Here is a 19,810-nt window from a genome sequence, read left to right on the forward strand (position 1 = left end):
ACTTGAATGATCCTATATGGACCAATAAAACGAGGAGCGAATTTCATAGATGGGACCTTCAAACGAATATTTTTGGTAGATAACCAGACACGATCTCCAATTTTTAGTGGTGGAATAGCCCGCCTCTTCTTATCTGCGAAAGACTTATATTTGGTAGATGTCTTCTTTAAACAGGTTTTGACCTGAGACCAGATATTTTTGAAGGTCTGACAAACAGTTTCTACAGCAGGAACTTGGGTGGGAGGGAGGGCAGGAAATTCCGGAAAAGACGGATGGTGACCGTAAACCACAAAGAATGGAGTTTTGGACGATGACTCATGGTACATGTTGTTATGGGCGAATTCAGCCCAAGGAAGCAATTCTACCCAGTTGTCTTGATTGGCTGATGAGAACATCCTTATAAAGGTCTCGAGATCTTGATTGACCCGTTCAGTTTGTCCGTTTGATTGCGGATGGTAAGAAGATGAGAGTGCTAATCGTATGCCCAAGGTTTTACAAAGGGCCCGCCAGAATCTGGAAACGAATTGTACTCCTCTATCTGACACAATCTCAGATGGACATCCATGGATACGAAAGATTTCTTTAACAAAATGTTCAGCCAGAGTAGACGAGGAAGGCAAACCAGACAAAGGGACAAAATGAGCCATCTTCGAAAATCTGTCTACCACTACCCAAATAGTATTATAATTTTTACTAGGTGGCAGATCAGTAACAAAGTCCATACTAATATGGGTCCAGGGCTTGGACGGAATGGGTAGTGGTTGCAGCAACCCTGCTGGAGTTCTGCGGGAAGATTTAAACTGAGAACACAACTCACAGGAAGCAATAAACTCTTTGACGTCTCTCCTCATCGAGGGCCACCAGTAACTTCGAGAGAGAATCTCAAAGGTCTTGCGTTCACCAGCGTGTCCAGAAAAACGAGAAGAATGGAACCACGAAAGGATTTTCCTCCTCAGAGTAGGAGGCACGAGGGTCTTCCCAAATGGTAGCATTTTGGTGGAAGAAGCAGCCAGCGAGATACATTTGGGGTCTAGTATAGAATGGTTGGAAAACTCTTCAACGTCAGAGGATGTCACAAAAGCTCGAGATAGAGCGTCAGCTATCTTGTTCTTGGCAGCTGGTTTGAAGGTTATAATTAATTCGAAACGGGAAAAGAAAAGAGACCATCTTGCTTGACGAGGATTCAAGCATTGAGCAGACTGTAGATATGACAGGTTCTTATGATCCGTGAAAATCGTCACCGGATGACGAGCTCCTTCCAATAAGTATCTCCACTCCTCTAATGCAACTTTGATAGCCAGCAACTCCTTGTCCCCGATCGTATAATTTTTCTCTGCAGGCAGGAGACCCCGAGAGTAAAAGGCACAAGGATGGAATTTTTGCTGCTCCGAGCGTTGGGAGAGAATGGCTCCTAAGCCCACATTAGAGGCATCAACTTCTAGGAAGAAGGGAAGTGTCACATCAGGCTGTCGAAGAATGGGAGCAGAGGAGAAGGACTCTTTAAGAATTTGAAAGGCTTGGAGAGCCTCGGATGACCATTGCTTAGTATTAGCCCCTTTCCGAGTTAGGGCCACAATAGGAGATGCAATGGACGAGAAGTCTTGAATGAAGCGTCTATAGTAATTGGCGAAACCTAAAAAACGCTGGATAGCACGAAGAGTAGTTGGCTGGGGCCAATGTAATACAGCATTCACCTTGTTTGGATCCATCTTCAGGCCAACTCCGGAAACAATATACCCCAAGAATGGAATCTGGGGCAACTCGAATGAACATTTTTCTAGTTTGCAGAATAATGAATTTTTCCGGAGTCTGGAGAGGACCTCTGCCACATGTTGTTGATGAGAAGGCAGGTCCTGTGAAAAGATCAATATGTCGTCCAGGTAGACAACGACACATACATATAAAAAGTCCCGAAAGATCTCATTAACGAAGCCTTGGAAAACAGCGGGGGCATTGCACAACCCGAAAGGCATTACTAGATATTCATAATGCCCATCTCTGGTGTTGAACGCTGTCTTCCATTCGTCACCGGGACGGATTCTAATTAAATTATAGGCACCACGAAGATCCAACTTGGTAAAGATCTGAGCTCCCTTGATGCGATCAAATAACTCAGTGATCAACGGAATGGGATACCGATTCTTAATAGTAATGGCGTTGAGTCCACGAAAATCTATGCAGGGGCGTAGTGATCCATCCTTCTTTTTTACGAAGAAGAACCCGGCTCCAGCGGGAGAGGTGGAAGGTCGAATAAACCCTCGCTGGAGATTCTCCTGGATGTACTCAGATGTGGCTTGAGTTTCAGGTAACGAAAGTGGATAGACCCGACCCCTGGGAGGAGTCTTGCCAGGTAGAAGATCGATCGGACAATCCCAAGAACGATGAGGAGGAAGACGTTCAGACTGAGCTTTATCAAAAACATCGGCAAATGAAGCATACTGAGGAGGGAGTCCCGGTGAGGAAGATGAGATGGAAGATTGCTGTACTTTAAGAGGAATGACTTGAGAAAGACAACGATGATGACATTCAGCTCCCCAAGACGTAACTTGAGGAGTGCGCCAGTCAATCTGGGGAGAGTGACATTGAAGCCATGGAAGGCCTAAGACAATCGGACTTGTCGTAACTGGAAGAATTAAAAACGAAATTTCTTCATGATGTAGCACACCAATCTGAAGTGTTACTGGAGACATACTCTGAGTGATGAGACCATTGATGAGACGTGATCCATCTATAGCAGTCACAGTAATCGGTGTTTTCAAAGTAATCACTGGTAGGGACCATTGATTCACTAGGGATTTAGAAATGAAATTTCCTGCTGCTCCAGAATCAATCAATGCCTGTGACTCAAAGGATTTGTTAGCAAAGGAAATCGTAACATCAAAAGCGCAGACTTTTAATTTCATAGAAGATGGAGAGGACTCCAGGGACCCTAACTTCACCTCTCCAGAACTAGTTAGGGCCTGGCATTTCCCGATTTCTTAGGGCAAGAACTGAGCATATGTGTGGAATCAGCACAATAGATACAAAGTCTATTCTTTACTCTTCGTTTCCTCTCTTCTAAAGATAATTTGGAACGTCCTATCTCCATGGGAATCACGGAAGGTGAAGCTGGACGAAAGTGAGGGGTTGAGCGAAGAGGTGCTTTAACTGGAGTTGTTTTCTCAGATTCTCTTTCACGAAACCTCATGTCTACACGATGGCAAAGAGAGATCAAATCTTCTAGTGACGAAGGAAGCTCTTGGGTAGTCAGTGCATCTTTAATTTTATCGGAGAGCCCCTGCCAGAAGGCGGCAATTAATGCTTCAGTGTTCCACTGAATTTCAGAGGCTAAGATCCTAAATTGAATGACGTACTGGCCTACTGTATGAGAACCTTGACGTAAACGAAGAATGCTGGAAGCAGCGGAGGTCACAAGACCTGGTTCATCGAACACACTTCGGAACATAGAAATGAATTTGGCACTATCTTGTAATACAGGATTGTTCCTTTCCCACAGAGGGGAGGCCCAAGCCAGAGCTTGTCCAGAAAACAATGAGATAAGATAGGCCACTCTGGAACGGTGGGTAGAAAAATTTTGGGGTTGGAGCTCAAAATGAACTGAGCATTGGTTGAGAAAACCCCTACAAGTTTTGGGGTCTCCATCGTACTTGGACGGAGTAGGCAGGTGAAGCGTGGGAGCTGTAGACACCTGGGATGGCACTGGGGAAACGGAGGAAAGCACAGGAGCTTCAACATTAGCTGTAACAGGCTGTCCAGATGGTCCTTGGGAGGCTAACGACTGGTAGCATTGAAGTAACAGCTGTTGGCGAGCATCCTGTTGCTCCACACGGGTGACCAGATGCTGCAGCATCTCTTTGGCTGTAGGTTCCGTATCTGGGTCTGTCATGGCCTGATCTTACTGTCACGGGCACTAGGAGTCTTTACCCAGGGATCACCAGGTGATAGGCTTACCAGAGCAGTATAGATGGTAATATGGTACTCTGGTAGCAGGGTGATCACGGAACAGGAAATAGCAGATGATGGAAATGCTCAGGAAAGTCTATGACTAGCAGCACTGGTAATATGGATGTAGAAATACACGAGGAACTGTATGGACAAAGGACACGTGAAGGTAGTCAGTGGTCTGCGGTAGCAAGTTGTACCACTGCTATAGTGAGGAGGAATGTCCAACAGAAACGAGGAGGTGATGAGAGTCAGCGGTCTGCAGATAGCAAGTTGTACCGCTGTCTGAGTGAAGGAATGGGATCCAAGTGGAGGTATCCGGGGAGTCAGTGGTCTGCGTTAGCAAGTTGTACCACTGCTATGTGAGAGGATACTGGAACAGGTGACACAGGAAACAGGGATCAGTGGTCTGCCTCTAGCAAGTTGTACCACTGAATATATATGTGAGGAGGAGCACGGGGAGAGACTGCAATACAGGGGATACACGGGCACCTTAAACTTGATCCACAATAACATGCACAATATATTAATGACTGAACAGCACTGCAATAATAGAAAGTCACTTGAGGTAATCCGGCACAAGATAACACAGTCAATGATGGCAATAGTCTCAGCGGATAGTAAACTCCAGAGGAGAACAAACTCAGTCCAGCAAGATATGCAATACACCAGCACAGTCAATGAGAAGTATGCATACCGTGGTTCAGAAGCAGGCTGTCAGACAGGAGTGCAGAGATACCTGAACGGCTGGAGGCCGGCAGGATGCGAAGTCCCTGGAGGGGTGAAGCGGTAATCAAGTAGGTGCAGCGCACAGGTAGGTAGACCAGCAGGGGAACAAATACTCAGGAAGCAGTAGTATGTAGAACTGGACTCCTGGAGGACCCTGAAGAGTAGCGATGGTCTAGATGAGATGAAAACAGTGAGGCGCAGATCCGATGCAGACTGGCGAGTAGAGACCAGCGGGAACACGGAGAAGCACGGAGAGCGGGTCAGCTGTTGTAGGACGAGTAGAACTGAGGAGTAGCAGCAGCAGGACTCTGCAGATACACGGAGGTAGCGGATAGCAACCAGCAGGTGCAGCAACGATGAAACACGGGAGAGCAGAGCTGAGCTGGAACTGTTGAGCACGGAGAGTAGCGGATAGGAATCAGTTGTAGCAGTCTCGAGGAAACACGGGAGAGATGAGATGAGCTGAAGACTGAAGCGCACGGAGGCAGCGGATAGGAATCAGCCAAACAGTCACGATGAAACACAGGCGAGTTGAAGTAGATTGAAGACTGTAGTGCACGGAGGCAGCGGATAGGAATCAGCTAACAGTCATTATGGCACACAGGTGAGTTGAATTAGATTGAAGACTGTAGTGCACGGAGGCAGCGGATAGGAATCAGCTAACAGTCACGATGATACATAGCAGAGTTGAAGTGGCTTGAAGACTGTAGTGCACGGAGGCAGCGGATAGGAATCAGCTAACAGTCACGATGATACACAGGAGGGTTGAAGTGGTTAGGAAACCACAGGAGTAGAAGTGGTCTGGAAACCACAGGGGTAGAAGTGGTTTGGAAACCACAGGAATCAGCAGCGCTGAATACACGAGGAAACACAGGAACACCTTCAGAGGCTCATGGGGAATGAGACTCCAAGATCAGGCAACGTGGTATTGACCACAGGTGCTTAATATAGGGAGTGTTGCCTGATCTGCCAATTAAGTTAAAGGAACAGGTACTGAAGGGTTTGAAAGGGCTGCGCATGCGCAGACCCTCAGGATGGAGGATGGCCACGGTTCCTAAATGTACGGGAAGAAGCACTCACAGTCCGGTGAGTGACACAATTAATATGGACACATGTCCATGTCTGTATCTAATTATGGTACACTATCAATCAATCTTAGCCCTATAGGTAACAACACAAATTGTGGGAGATATAACAATACAAAAGGAGAAACAAATTTATTCATCATGATTACCCCCATTGGATGAGGCATCTGTCCATCAAAGATGGGACATATGACAACACGAATGACCTATCAGTAGCCTACCCGGAACATGGGCGCCTATAAGAAGTTAATCAATGGGCCCCCCTTTACAATCCCTGAGAAAGCCCCAAGGTGAAACGCGTTGGGTTGAAGCCACACAACAACCCATTGCACAGCTCTCCGCAGTTATTGCTGAGAACAACCACATTCAACCACCGCTACGAGCGGCGGTATTACAGTCGCATGCGCATGCGCAAGAACATTCACTCTGAGACGGACACTTCCGCCAGGCAACAGGACGTGAGGAACATCGCCACGGCAACTGGCCCAATACACAAGGGAGCGTTTTCAGGTTAGGACTATCCACAACTCTGTGATTCGCATTCTGCTTCACTAAGGGTAAGTCCTTCAACCAGTCTCCATAATTGGGCTCAACCGATGGACCTATCTGGCTTATAAAAATACTCATAAACCGGGATTTGTTTTGGAACTGAACTATTCCTATTTGGGAATCATTCACTGTTTGCATCACCTTTATTTGTTACATATCCCCACTCAGGAGGGATGAACTTATGGAAGTTACATTTGGACATTGTGTGTGACTAATACAAGATATTGTTTTGGACTATAACTCAGCGTTGTTGTACACACGGCCAGCTCATTTGGCTACCAGCTGTTATACAACTATCATATATGTATTTGGTCCTACATTGCCCTTCTATAGTTGTTACCTATGGTTGATACTTACAAGGGGCTGATAGTGAATACCACTAAAGAGTCATTTACTACTGCTATTTATGTGGTTATGTACAGCACTGTATGAATATATTATCAATGATTTATTAAATTGTTTTACACAAGGTTACATTGTCCATGCGCCCAGGGATCAATTATTATTATCAATCATTTATTTAGTACATTTTACAAAATGACATGTAGAATCTGATTGGTTGCTATAGGCAACATCTCCACTTTTTCAAACGCGCAGCTTGATAAATTTCCCCCCAAGGTAAGTGACCATTGAAATTTGAAGAGAATTGTTGTCCTGTTAAAGGACAGGATCCTCACTGACAACATATACAGACCTCATTCACCCCTTAACTAGTTTACATCCATGTCATAGTTATGTACTACCCTCTATTTTCTTGCATTGGCAAATAAAATTATGGCCTAATGACATAAACAAAGTTTGCACTGGAAGTACCAATAAAAACTCAGTAATTACAGTTTGTGGCTCCATTTGTACAAATAACAGTCTGAAAGGTCTATACCATACATTGGAGTTGTTACCTTTTTATATTTTTTTAGAGTTGTCATATTTGATAGAGTCCTCTTGTTGTAGGCTTGCCCTGATAAGTTCACCAGGAACTTGCAGGTCCGGTAAAATTTACATGCGTCACACTCCCGTTTCTTAAAATACTTCCGATTTATTTCAATTTTAGGATAGTGTCTTATGCAGTTCTGCAAGAATATCAAGAATAAATTATATTATGCCAAACTTAAATCTTTCACTTTATAGTCAACAGAAAAATACAACAGAAATTCAGGATCGGGATTTAGATACAGATTGGATGTGGGAAACAAGGGATAATTCTGAGCCAAGGAACACACCTAGGCAGCGAGCTTGGGGGTAAGGTTTATTGTCATGTTGTCATCAGAAATAGAGATGTCACGTCGGTAAATTCTTTTGGTTGGTAGAAAGACATTCCGTAGCATAGATGGTGAGAGATCAGGAGAGTATTGTGTTACTTCAATTGGTAAAGGAAAATTATGATTTTAAGATGTATGACCTTTTGTTTTCTGGCAACAGAGTGAGGATATTACAGTTAATAAATATGAATAAGAAAAAGTTCATGAGAGGGGACTGGAGTAGTGAGGAGGCAACGTGGACAGAGGTGTGTGTTGCAGGGAGGGTGAAGGATGATATAGTTCTAAAGATAATGCCATGAAAGTATTGTAAAATAAAAGCAATTTGTTGAACATTTGCATTTAACAATAAAGGGCAAGAAACTAAGGCAAACAAACTTGGGAAATGCAGATAGAAAAAGGACAGTGAAAACACCTAGTTACAATGTCCAGTTAGAGAAGAAGTGCACAGTCAGGTTGTAGTGGATGCAGATTATTTCTGGATGTCTTCTGATGTTGTTCAATCTTTGTTCAACTGTGTTCTTTAACTGTATTAATAGACCAGTGCTCCCTCTGATTGGCCACTGATTAAGAACAGATGAAGCTCATTGAGTAATTAGAAATCCCTGGGAATAGTCTGCCAAGAGAAACAGTCCAAAGAATAACTGACTCAGTGGCAGAGGAGCAGAGCAACAGACCAGCAACATCCAGGGTTCAGGGCCCCAGATGGTTCAGTTCCTGACATTACTTCAAGTCCTGTCTAAAATACTAAATGGCTAACGGCAAACGTAGAGATTGAGGTGCTATAAGACCCACCCTTCATTTCAACAGAAAGCGCTCCGTTGGTATGACAATTGTGATTTTTCTTGTTGTGTTTGTAAAATGCACAAACGTTATACATTTACGAGTAGGTGGAGTTACCCTTTGAACTTTACCTTGTAAAAAAGTGTCCAAATACAGCGTGCGGTGAGTATCTGAAGGCGCGGTGCAATGACACGTTCCTTAAAGTAATTCAGTGATCTCAACAAGCCTTTAGCATATCTCTTTTCACTTAATCTTTCTATAGGGCAAATACACATAAATGATTATAATAATACTTATTATGATTGTGTATTTATATGGTGCCACAAAATTCTGCAGCATCATACAGTGGTAAATAGGGTAAAATATAGGACATTGAAAAAACATAAATGCAAACAAAAGTAAGTAATTAGGCATAATATAATTTCACATATTTTTTTATCCATTCTGTCTATAAGGTACATAAAAAGAAACAAAATATATGAATATAATTATAACATAAGCATCTACACCAAGGCCGTCACACGAAAAACCACCAAACATAAAAAAGACAATACATAAAAAACACATAGGGGCAAGCTAATTGGCTGCTTATGAAGTTAGCCGTGTTGTGTATGTTTATGTGCCTGTGGTAGGGAAATTTAACTGTTTAATGTTTAATGTCGGAACTATATACATAAAGCATAAGAATAATACCTAAATGAACCACTTGCTACATGCTGTCTGCATATTTACATTGGAAGCTCTCAGCTTTGGTCTGGGCGGACTTACATAGAAACATAGCATTTGACAACAGATAAGAACCGCTTGGCCCATCTAGTCTGCCCAATTTTTAACCTATGGAATCTCAAACCCTATTTGTACCTTTAATATTTAAATGGTTATCCTTATTTGTATCCCAAGCATGTTTAAATTGCTCTACTGTATTAGCCTTTACCACCTCCGATGGGAGGCTATTCCACTTATCCACTACCCTTTCTGTGATGTAGTTTTTCCTCATATTTCTTCTGAACCTACTTCCCCCCCAGTGTCAGTGCATGTCCTTGTGTTCTAATACTTCTCTTCCTTTATAGAAAATTTCCCTCCTGTACCTTGTAAAAGCCTTGATATAATTGAATGTTTCTATATGCAGTTTCTATATACAATTATTCTGAGTTTAACCAATATAGAAGTTGTAAACCACTGCTGGCCTTGAATGCGTTTAACATTCTACCCTGTTGGGATTCCCTTTTCTGGTGTTGTGAAATATATCACACTATAATTATTTTTTGGTTTGATTGCAATCCACCCAAATAAGAGAGGCGGTGGTTCATTTTCAGTCTCAGACCTTTGCTGCTGCCCAGCATGGAAGCTGTAAACATTGCATCCTCAATTAACCAATCTATCTGTTACAATAACTAATATTAAGAGTTATGATAACCATGCAATGTTAAGGAAATCATTAATTTACTCACCATACAGTGTTTTCAGAAACGTATTGTCAACTATATTAAATAGGAATACTATAATCACTTTCTGAAGGTGAAAGTACAAGTCACTGCAGACGGCTGTGAAGCAAAATATAAAAAGCATGTTTTTATTATTCAAAGGAAATGTATCATTGATCTATTTATTATTTACATATGCATGTGTGGTAATACTACATAGAAATTACTTTAGGTCACATTCATATGTGCATTCATATGTGCCTGATTACACAGAATCCTTGCACATAAGGAGGTGTAATCAGTACACTGATGTTTTTTTCTAGTTTTTTAGAGGGATCTTGGAGTACATCTCTAAAATGGCAATTAAACATACATTATCTGAATGTGTCTTAGAAACTTCAAAAGGATTAATAATAAAATAAAAAACACGATTAAACTCAAGTATAATTTTTTCTTATTCCTTTTATTAATTTAGTTTTCAAATTAAGAAGTTTTTATGCTCCTGAACTTTGTGGGGGAAAAAATAAATAACCTTAAATGATAGTAGCTTTTTGTAAAATATTTAAGATCAAACAAAAAATGCCAAAACAATTCCCTGTGTAAATGTCTTAAAATAAGGAATCTTGCACATGTCAATTGAAATTTTGCTGCATTGTTGCTGAAACGGCGATGAAGGCCATAATAGCTTAGAGAATGTAATATACTCTGTAACATTATAAAGGATTCCTCTAAATTATCCTCCACAAAATATCCTTTGCATATATATTTGTTATGGTCTCATGGTGGTTCCCCAGTCAAAATAATAATAATAATTGGCATAGTTATAACATAGTCAGGGGTTAAATATCTGAAGTATTTATTGTCTGTAACTTCTGAAGTCACCGTGGCCAGTAAACAAGGATTAATTGGTTTTAATTGACACTTGAGTTTTGTTGGCAGTAGGAATTTCTAACACCTAATAAGCTAACTGTCTCAGGATCTTATGATGTGTTATTACATCTGGGTATTGCTCTCTGATAATTATCTAGATTAGGTTACTGTAAAACCAAGGGGATTGTTGTATTTAAAGGTGGTATTATTTGCAATTGGCAAAGTGGTATTGTCAGCTAAAACAGATTGCCAGAGGTGACGATTCCTGGTGAAGTGTGCTTGTGACAACATAGGAATAAATTAGTTAGCATATGAATCTCGTGTCAGCATCCCTCAAGATTGCTGTGTATTAATATAATAAATATAAACTTCAAAATGCACTTCTTTATTTTTCATGTTTTCAGACATCTTTGTGCCAAGGTAACCTCAAGGACAAAAAGCACATTAGGTGTGCTAATTATAAATAACCACGGTACAGAGAAACAATAATCATGTACCTTCCGGAGTGAGACTTTATAATGTCATAATATTATCATATTTCATATGCAAATGTGTGGGAAGTTATGACTGGTTTATTGAATGGGGAATTATATCTCTGGGAGGTGTCAGATGGAAGATATGGCTGGTATGAAAATTTTGGATTATTTCTGAACATGCTATAATTCACACCTGGAGGGGTCTCCACCCCACCCTCTGAGGGACCTACCACTGAAACATGTTCATAAACCCCCAGTATTTTATTGCAAATTGTTAGTATTTAGATGCTCAATCCAATTGAGAAGCTGTCCAATTCTCCCCTGCCATGTCTCAGGCATACAGACAATACAATCTATGTAAGTGTTCTATTTTTGTATTTTAATCTATTTTATTTCTAGCTGTTATTGCAGTTCTTATTTATGTCATTAAGTATATGTTTTTTTTTATAATATCCAATGACCTTTTTATATTGTTTCTAAAATGTAAAATGTTTGTTGTTGTCACTCTAACAAATCCATAAGCGCTCTAAAACGAGAAGTACTGTTTGGCTATGTTAACCCTTTGAATGCTAGGGTATGCTATATTAACCCTTTAATTACCTGCTTGTGTTAACCCTTTAATTGCATGAATGTGTTAACTCTTCCATGCTAAAGTTTGAAGTGGTAAATTCTTTGACTAACAAAGAACATAGAGGGCCTGGATCATTAAGGAACATAAATGCAGGTATGTGCCGTATTTTGCATAAAATTGCATTGTTCATGCTCAGAAAAGGACTGTACGCCAGTAAACGCAAGTACATTCAATTCATTTTCGAATGCAAAGGACACTTTCGTCAGACTACGATTTCATGGGCAGAACAGGGGAGGGAAGGGGCGTATGCACATAGTCAATATACTGTAAGGGTGTGCCAAGGTTGAGCACATGCACATCCATCTGATTCAAGCTCTGGGCATCTCTGAGGTACGTGATTTTCAGCTGCATCACTTGCACCACCTAAAGGGCAGGTGTAAGTGCCGAGTGATAGTGATGACAGTCACGTACGCATGTAGTGAGAAAAACAATGTTTAGCCAGACGTAGGGCTGCGGGAGAAATTGTGAGGAGAAACTGCTGTTTATGCTATTCTGACACTTCCGAAATAAACAACACATTTGATTCAGCAGTGCAGTGTTTGCCGTACTTTATCACAATGTATATAGTATACATGTATCTAATAAATATCCCTCTGAATTATAATCCATAATTCAGAATGTATAATTCCAATGATAGAACTTACATTGAAAAATGTTGTGTTTCTTAAACAGTCCTCGAAGTCCTGCTAACTGATTTCCAACCTTCTTACCAGAATTTACTGGGAAGTATGACCTTTGCCTGCTAGTCCAATATTCACTGAATGTTTTTGTGATCAATGGAGTGTTCATAACACTTGGTATTATCTACAAGAGATCAAAGATATATAAGAGATTCAATACTATGCAATAGATCATATAAACTGAATCATCATCATCATCTATTTATTTATATAGCGCCACTAATTCCACATCACTGTACAGAGAACTCATTCACATCAGTCTGAAACTGAAACCAGTAAAGAGCAAATAAAGCTGCCATTTTAACATATAGCATCAATTGCATAACTGAGCTGAATAATATATATTAAATTGCAAGTTTTAGTAATTAACTAAATATCTCCATGTTCTCTTCTCACATTTCAGCATCAGGGTGCTATGGTAGGAGGGAGGTGTTTTTCTATATCAGTCACTTGATCATCAGAGTGGGAGTGACAGGTGTGCAGACTAGCTATGCTGAAAGGCACAATGTGGTCTGGTGGATTCATAGACAGGGGAAGTGGCTAGAGGAGTCTATTGGCTAATGTATCACAAACAGGTTTGTTGCCATCGAATTAGTGACATTTGATCAAATTTCTAACCAATTTGAAATTTTCCCTAGACTCTAGACCAGTGGTTCCTAATCTTTTGCAGTTTGCGGGACCCTTAGTGTCTCCATAATTATTTCAAGGAACCTCTCCAAAATACTTACCGAGCAGTATCGTTTTATAACCAGTTGGGTCAAAAAAACTTAATAAGTATTTAGGTCAGGGAAGAAATACTTATTTAGTTGTATGCAAAAATAATACACATAAACCCAAGTGAAAAGAATATTTTTAGATATTTTTTTCAATTATATTTCTGTCAAAGAATAATTTACAGCTAACTTACACTGTGCCCCCTCTACATCTCCACACACTCTGTGCCCCCTCTGCATCTCCACACACTCTGTGCCCCCTCTGCATCTCCACTCCCTCTGTGCCCCTCTGCATCTCCCCTCACTCTTTGCCCCCCTCTGCATCTCTGCTCACTCTGTGCCCCCTCTGCATCTCCCCTCACTCTGTGCCCCCTCTGCATCTCCCCTCACTCTGTGCCCCCTCTGCATTTCCCCTCACTCTGTGCCTCCACTGCATCTCCGCTCACTCTGTGCCCCCTCTGCATCTCTGCTCAGGAGGAGGAGTGAGGAGGATGCTGGGTCCCGGGCACCGCCGGATTGGTAAGTTTTTTGTTGTTTTGTTTTTTTTCTCTTCCCCCAGCTGCGGCACCCCTGTGACAGCGCCGCAGCACCCCTGGGAGCCGTGGTGCACACTTTGGGAACCGCCGCTTTAGACACAATATAAAGAACTCTAGACATCTCTAGAAATGATATGTAAGAACTGGATATATATGAACTAATTGTTTTGCCTACTTTCATTAGCATATAGCCAATTAGATTGATTAGTTATATGTTTTACGAGTAGCATATACGATTATTGTGACAGCTGAATTGCATAAGTGGATGTTATTACTGCTAAGCTAATTTGGCACAAGCTGTTTAGATTTGTTTCTTTGATATAATCACTCTGCAGGTTAACTTTTTTGCATTGTGTATGGAATTATGGTGCTTCATGTCATTGCTGTTACATTCCATTTTGTATTTTTTTGTGTGTGTATATCTTTTATAGAAAGGTGATGATTTACCAGCAACTGTTTTCATATTTGTATTATCCCACATATTTCAAATGTTGACTTTATATTATTTTGCACAATTCACCAAATTATTTAGAGTATCCCATATATTATTGTTGGCGTGCCTTCATGTCACTGCACACATTTGTACATATGGCTTCTTATTTAGTTTGATTTAAATTAGCTTCCACTTCCTTACAATCTTTTGTGTAAGTACATTTTGACAAAGGTGTTGTGTGGTGAAAATAAACCCCTCATTTATATTTTGAAAAGATCTATGACTGATGGTCTCTTTTTCCAATGATCATTCTGGGCTTTTGACTCCATGTGCGGCCAGTACATCCTGTATGCACCGCACACTTTAGTCTCTTAATGTCTGTACTTGTGCAAGAGGGATGCAGTGCCTTTCTTCCATAAGATAGTCACTCTCTAACGCCTAGATGATGTATTGGGCACCACTCCCGTAATGATCGATTGATTGAGAAGGTCATGATTTAAGGATAGAATCAGTTTCATGCTCCTTAGACCATTATATGACCATGTGTGCCCTGCGGATGGGGGCACTGTTATCCTGAAAGACTCCTCATCAGGAAGGGAATGCTGCAAGATGATCGCTCTCAGTGTCATTAAGTAGCGACTGATATCGCCTGCACTCAAACCATGCACCCGCCAACATTATGGAACCACCAGAAGCCTATACTGTTGTAAAAAAAGCAGTCAGTAGTGTAGTACAATTCTTTAGGTTGGGACCAGTCATCCGTTTGTTGAGAATACAGTGAAGGATGATTCATCTGTACATGTCACCTTCCTCCACTGCTCGGTAGTTCATTTGGTTTAGACACCCCCCCCTAAATATACTTAAACTATAAGACACTAAGAACATGACTAAGAATGGTTGATCCTTTGCCAGATATGAATATTAAAGAAAATATGAGGTTGGACTCCATTGTTACTAGATTTGTCAATATCAGAGAGTTTTCAATTTCTTTGTATTATATATGTAAATATTTTTGTTAAAAAACTTGCCAAAACTTCATTCAAATCAATAATAAAAAGAACAAGAAAGCTGGTACTATAACTCCATGAGAGGATATAACGTTACCTTGAATGGTTGACGTTTGCTTGTTGGGTTTTCAAATTTTGTCGCTAACCTTCTTTGTCTCTTGATGTGACCCTCAGTGTTTCCATCTTCTGACATCCCTCTAGGTTCTTTAGGATCTGTGTCTTTATTCAATGAGTTGTTTTCTTTGTCCTCATAGTTCTCATCATCTTCAGCTATGTTACAGCCTTGGTTGACATGCAATTTACTGATAGGCCCATCACTGTCAGAGCTGCTGTCACTTCTAATTATCATGGCAGATTTGCGCTTTCTGGGTTTATTACTGTGGTCATCTTCTCCATTGAGCTGAACAGAGGACAGGAAACAAAGTCTAAGAAGGAAAGGACAAGCCTACAACAGGTGTAGAGCACCTTCCATCAGCGGTACCCGCCATTAATTGGGTGATTCTAACCTCCAGCCACCACTGAATCAGCACTAGGATGCCACCAAAAGATACTACAGGGCAGCTGTTTCCAGTAATATTGTGTTTCCCTGAGCTGAACAGATTATTACTAAGTTTGTGTACCATGTAATTAAGGACATTATTGCCAGGATTGTGTACCAGTTGACAACCTTACTGTTGAGACTGAATTAGTCCGATTTAGGAAACAGCATACCAGGAACTTTCTTGGATCTTTCTCCTTCATGATAAACTCACCCTGGGGGAGAAATTTACTAAAAAAAAAGCTATTTTTAAGGCTGTTTGAGATCCGCCACACATTGCCAGCAGTTTTCACCTCCAAACTGCTGGGTTTACTATTTTAAAATCCTTAAATCACATGCGGTTTAGCCCAAACTAGATGCAGTTTAGGGCAAACTGCCTGGTAAAACTGGGTGTATAACATCTGGTATTACCCTACATTTGCTATGGAAAGTAAATAAGTACATTTTTCTCTAGGGCTCTGAGTTGTGTTCAGGGGCGGATCTAGGAAATTGCTCTACCCTGGGCGATGTAGGGGGGGGCGATTTAGGCCCCGCCCCCTTTCAAACTTCTAAGGCTGCCGGCGGCTGCACAGTATGTGCAGGTCCGCTCGGCAGTGACAGTGTGCTGCCCCGCTGCTCTGATTGTGTTTAAAACACAATCAGAGCAGCCGGGCAGCACACTGTCACTGCTGAACGAACCTGCACAGTGTGCAGCTGCCGGCAGCAAGCCCCTGGTAGGGGGGGCGATCGCCCCGATCACCCCCCCCCTGGATCCGCCACTGGTTGTGTTTGTAAAAACTTGCTGTAACGTGGAATATAAAAGGCTGTGTTGAAGTGTCACTACTGTTGGTGGTTTATTCACACCCCTTAAATATATTTAAACTATAGACACTAGAAAAAGGAATAACAATGATTGATTATTCGGGCCGGTATGAATATAAAATAAAATATGAGGCTGGATTTCATTGTAGCAAGATCTGTCAATGTCACCGAATTCTCTATTCCTCTGTATCATATATGTAAATATGTTCATGTTAAATATTTGCCAAAACCTGTAATAAAACAATAGGAAAACCATTGAAAACTCCTGGGCATCTAATTTACTTTTTCTTGAGCAACAATGAAAAAATTGTAGACTATAAGGAAAAAAAAAGATGAGAGGATATAACTTTACCTTTAATGCTTTCCATTTGCTGTTTCGACTTTGGAATCTTCTCTGCTCAACGAGCTGTTTGAGGTTATCTGACCTCCTTTGTTTCTTGATGTGAGCTTCAGATTTTCCGTCTTCAGATTTCCCTCTAGTTTCTTTAAAATCTGTGTCCTTATTCAATGGATTGTTTTCTTTGTCCTCATCATCTTCTCTGTCGTCTGCAGAACCCGTGAATATTTTTGACTGTTTATGTCCGTACTGCCCCGTGGAACTGCTGTCCTCATTGTTTCTCTTAGTTTCTTCTTCATCGGAGCTACTTTCTAATTTTGTACGTCTCCAATCCACTCTATGTTTTGTTAAAGACTCGTTTAACTTTCGTCTCTGCCTTGTGTAGTACTTCTTCGGTGTACTTACCATGTTGGCCTGGTGAATATACCGTCACTGAAAAAAGATTTAAAAGGAATTTTAGGTAGTATACAAAGTGTATCCATATGGAAAATTATTTAAGGCATGCACCAAATCCATATGTTAGGAATTGTTTGAATACCAAACTCTGCTGCAATAGTTAATGAACCACATTCATACATTAAATTTAGTAACTAAAATGTTCTGTATCTTGGTGTTGCAATGTGGATTAGTTTGTCCTAATTCTATGTATCTGAACCGGAATCTTGTTAAAAACCTTTTAGAATTGGGTAATCCTTTTATTGCTTTATTGCTGTTTCAAATAGTTAGAAATTATTTTGTATCCCAAAGACACAATCTATATACTTGTCCGTGTTTTTTTGTCAGATTTTAAAAAAAACAAATATATTTGAGCTCTTTGTAAGTGCTTCTGTTCCTTGCCTATTGCGGAGGCATTTTGAGAAAGCGTCCCACTATTTCTCTAAAGGAATTAATTGACGGCTCATTGTTGTCAATGGTCCTAGTAAATTGATAGTAGCATTCTCTTGAATATTGATTCAGTCCACAAAGTGCCTGTTTCCACTGTGTGAAAGGCATGTACGCTTTAAATACAAAGTTTTTTGTTTTATTACGTCTTGACAACTAGAGACCAGAAAATATCACTTATTTACTGAGATGAAGATGATTTGTGCTTTTCTGTGTATTTGGTTCTTTGAAATCCTGTAATGTGTTAGGGGTTAATTTAACTGACTAAGACACCATGCATTACCATTGCCTTTTAGGGGTTAATTTAACTAAGACACCATGCATTACCAATGCATTTTAGGAGTTAATTTAACTAAGACACCATGCATTATCAATGCCTTTTAGGAGTTAATTTAACTGACTAAGATACCATGCATTACCTATGCCAATTAAGGAGTTTATTTAACTAAGACACCATGCATTAGCAATGCCTTTTAGGAGTTAATTTAACTGACTAAGTTTATGCCTTTTAATGTATATAAAGAGTACACAGTCTTGACCTGCCCCTTAGATTGGGCAGAACAGTCACCAGAAATCTGGTTTGTCCCACTAGACCAGGCTTGGTTAACCTGTGGAACTCCAGGAGTTGTGAAACTACAATCCCCAGCATGCTTTGCCAATTTATAGCAGCTTATTTCCGGAAGGGTTTGCTTGGACTTGTAGTTTCACAACTCCTGGAGTGCCACAGGTTAGCCAAGCCTGCACTAGACTCAGAACATTTGACAGACTGTCCTACCTGTTCTTGCCACTTTTACCACCTGTGGCTGCTGGTTTCTTTAGTTGCGGATTGTCTGGATCCTGGAATGTTGAGGGCCCAACTTGGAAAAAATAATGGGTACATTTAGAAAATTTCAACCAGCCTCAATGTTAAATCAATAAGACCCACAATTAATATTTAGGCCTTCCTCCAGCCCCAATATTAAAGTAATAGTATTCCCATTTAATAAACCTATTTCCCTCCCTACAGGCAGCCCCTGCAATAAATAATTCGCATTTCCTATATATCTATTTCCCGCAACCGTCACTGCCATTAAATAATTCATATTCACATTTAATAAATAGGCTTTATGCTCCTCAAACTCAGCCCCATCTCAATTAATAGCCCTCAAACCACCCCATCTTAAATTAATAGTCCCCACTATAAAATTAAATTGCCCCACCTTCACCCTACAAACAAAATAGCACCCATTATTTAGCCACCACCAACCACAAACACATTACATTGCCACAAGCCCGCTGTGCCATCACACATACATTACTGTGCTCCATAATCACCATGCTGTGCTTCCTTATGATCACATATGCTGCTTTTACCCCCCCTTCTCCTGGCCCCCTTTTATCACCCTGTGCCATGCTGCTTTTGCTCCCACATTCACCTGGTACCCCTTCATCACCATATGCCATGCTGCTTTGGCCCCCCTTCACGCTGTGCCATGCTACTTTGGCCCCCCTTCACATTCTGCCATGCTACTTTGGCACCCCTTCACACTCTGCCATGCTGTCTGTGCTCCCCTTTCACTCTCTGCCATGCTGTCTGTGCTCCCCTTTCACTCTCTGCCATGCTGTCTGTGCTCCCCCTTCTCTCTGCCATGCTCCCCCTTGCTTCCGTTCCTTCACTTACCTTTTCTATTGGCTTCTGGCTTTTTTCTTCTCTTCTTCTGTCTTCTGTCTTCTTGCCGACTCCTCTCTGCGGCACTGCTCACTGAACATCGGGCGTGATGATGTCACGCACGACATTCAGTGCGAACGGAGCAGAAAGGATTTGGGGACCGCCGTGGTCACTTGAGTATTTTTTTTTTTTAAGTTTCCTGCTACCCCCACCAACGAAGAGGGAGCGATCAGGGTCGGGGCCTACCGGGGAAAAGCCCGGTCCCACGGCGGGCCAGTCCGACCCTGCTTACGTTCACCAAAACTACTTATTAATGTTTTACACATAAATCACATACATGTAGCATGAGCCTCCCTGGGCTTTGTAAATTCACAAAGAATCACGGAGAACACGCTAGATTAAATGTATTTAATCTGAAAAATGTTTCTGAGGCTTAGTTACAAAAAAGTTAATAACAAGACATACAATAAGTTGCACAAATAGGTTTCAG

General features: G+C 41.1%; 1 protein-coding gene and 1 long non-coding RNA gene across 3 annotated transcripts in view; one reads left to right on the forward strand and one right to left on the reverse strand.

The window, feature by feature from the left end:
- LOC142140062 (uncharacterized) overlaps positions 1-19,810 on the forward strand; it is a 177,740-nt gene that overhangs the window by 42,041 nt on the left and 115,889 nt on the right. The window lies entirely within an intron of this gene.
- The window catches only part of LOC142140060 (coiled-coil domain-containing protein 82-like), a 40,793-nt gene that overhangs the window by 16,375 nt on the left and 4,608 nt on the right, over positions 1-19,810 (reverse strand). The window contains exons 2-7 of one of the 2 annotated variants that reach the window (XM_075197919.1): positions 16,806-17,222; positions 15,212-15,514; positions 12,390-12,549; positions 9,796-9,888; positions 8,476-8,600; positions 7,205-7,375 (exon numbers count right to left, since the gene is read on the reverse strand). In XM_075197919.1, coding sequence (XP_075054020.1) covers positions 7,205-7,375; positions 8,476-8,600; positions 9,796-9,888; positions 12,390-12,549; positions 15,212-15,514; positions 16,806-17,198 — 1,245 coding nt within the window. In that variant the 5' untranslated portion in view covers positions 17,199-17,222. The remainder of the gene's footprint in view (positions 1-7,204; positions 7,376-8,475; positions 8,601-9,795; positions 9,889-12,389; positions 12,550-15,211; positions 15,515-16,805; positions 17,223-19,810) is intronic. The other variant, XM_075197920.1, reaches the window with a different exon arrangement.

This window comes from Mixophyes fleayi, chromosome 2 (assembly GCF_038048845.1).
Source record: "Mixophyes fleayi isolate aMixFle1 chromosome 2, aMixFle1.hap1, whole genome shotgun sequence".
NCBI classification, from domain to species: domain Eukaryota; kingdom Metazoa; phylum Chordata; class Amphibia; order Anura; family Limnodynastidae; genus Mixophyes; species Mixophyes fleayi.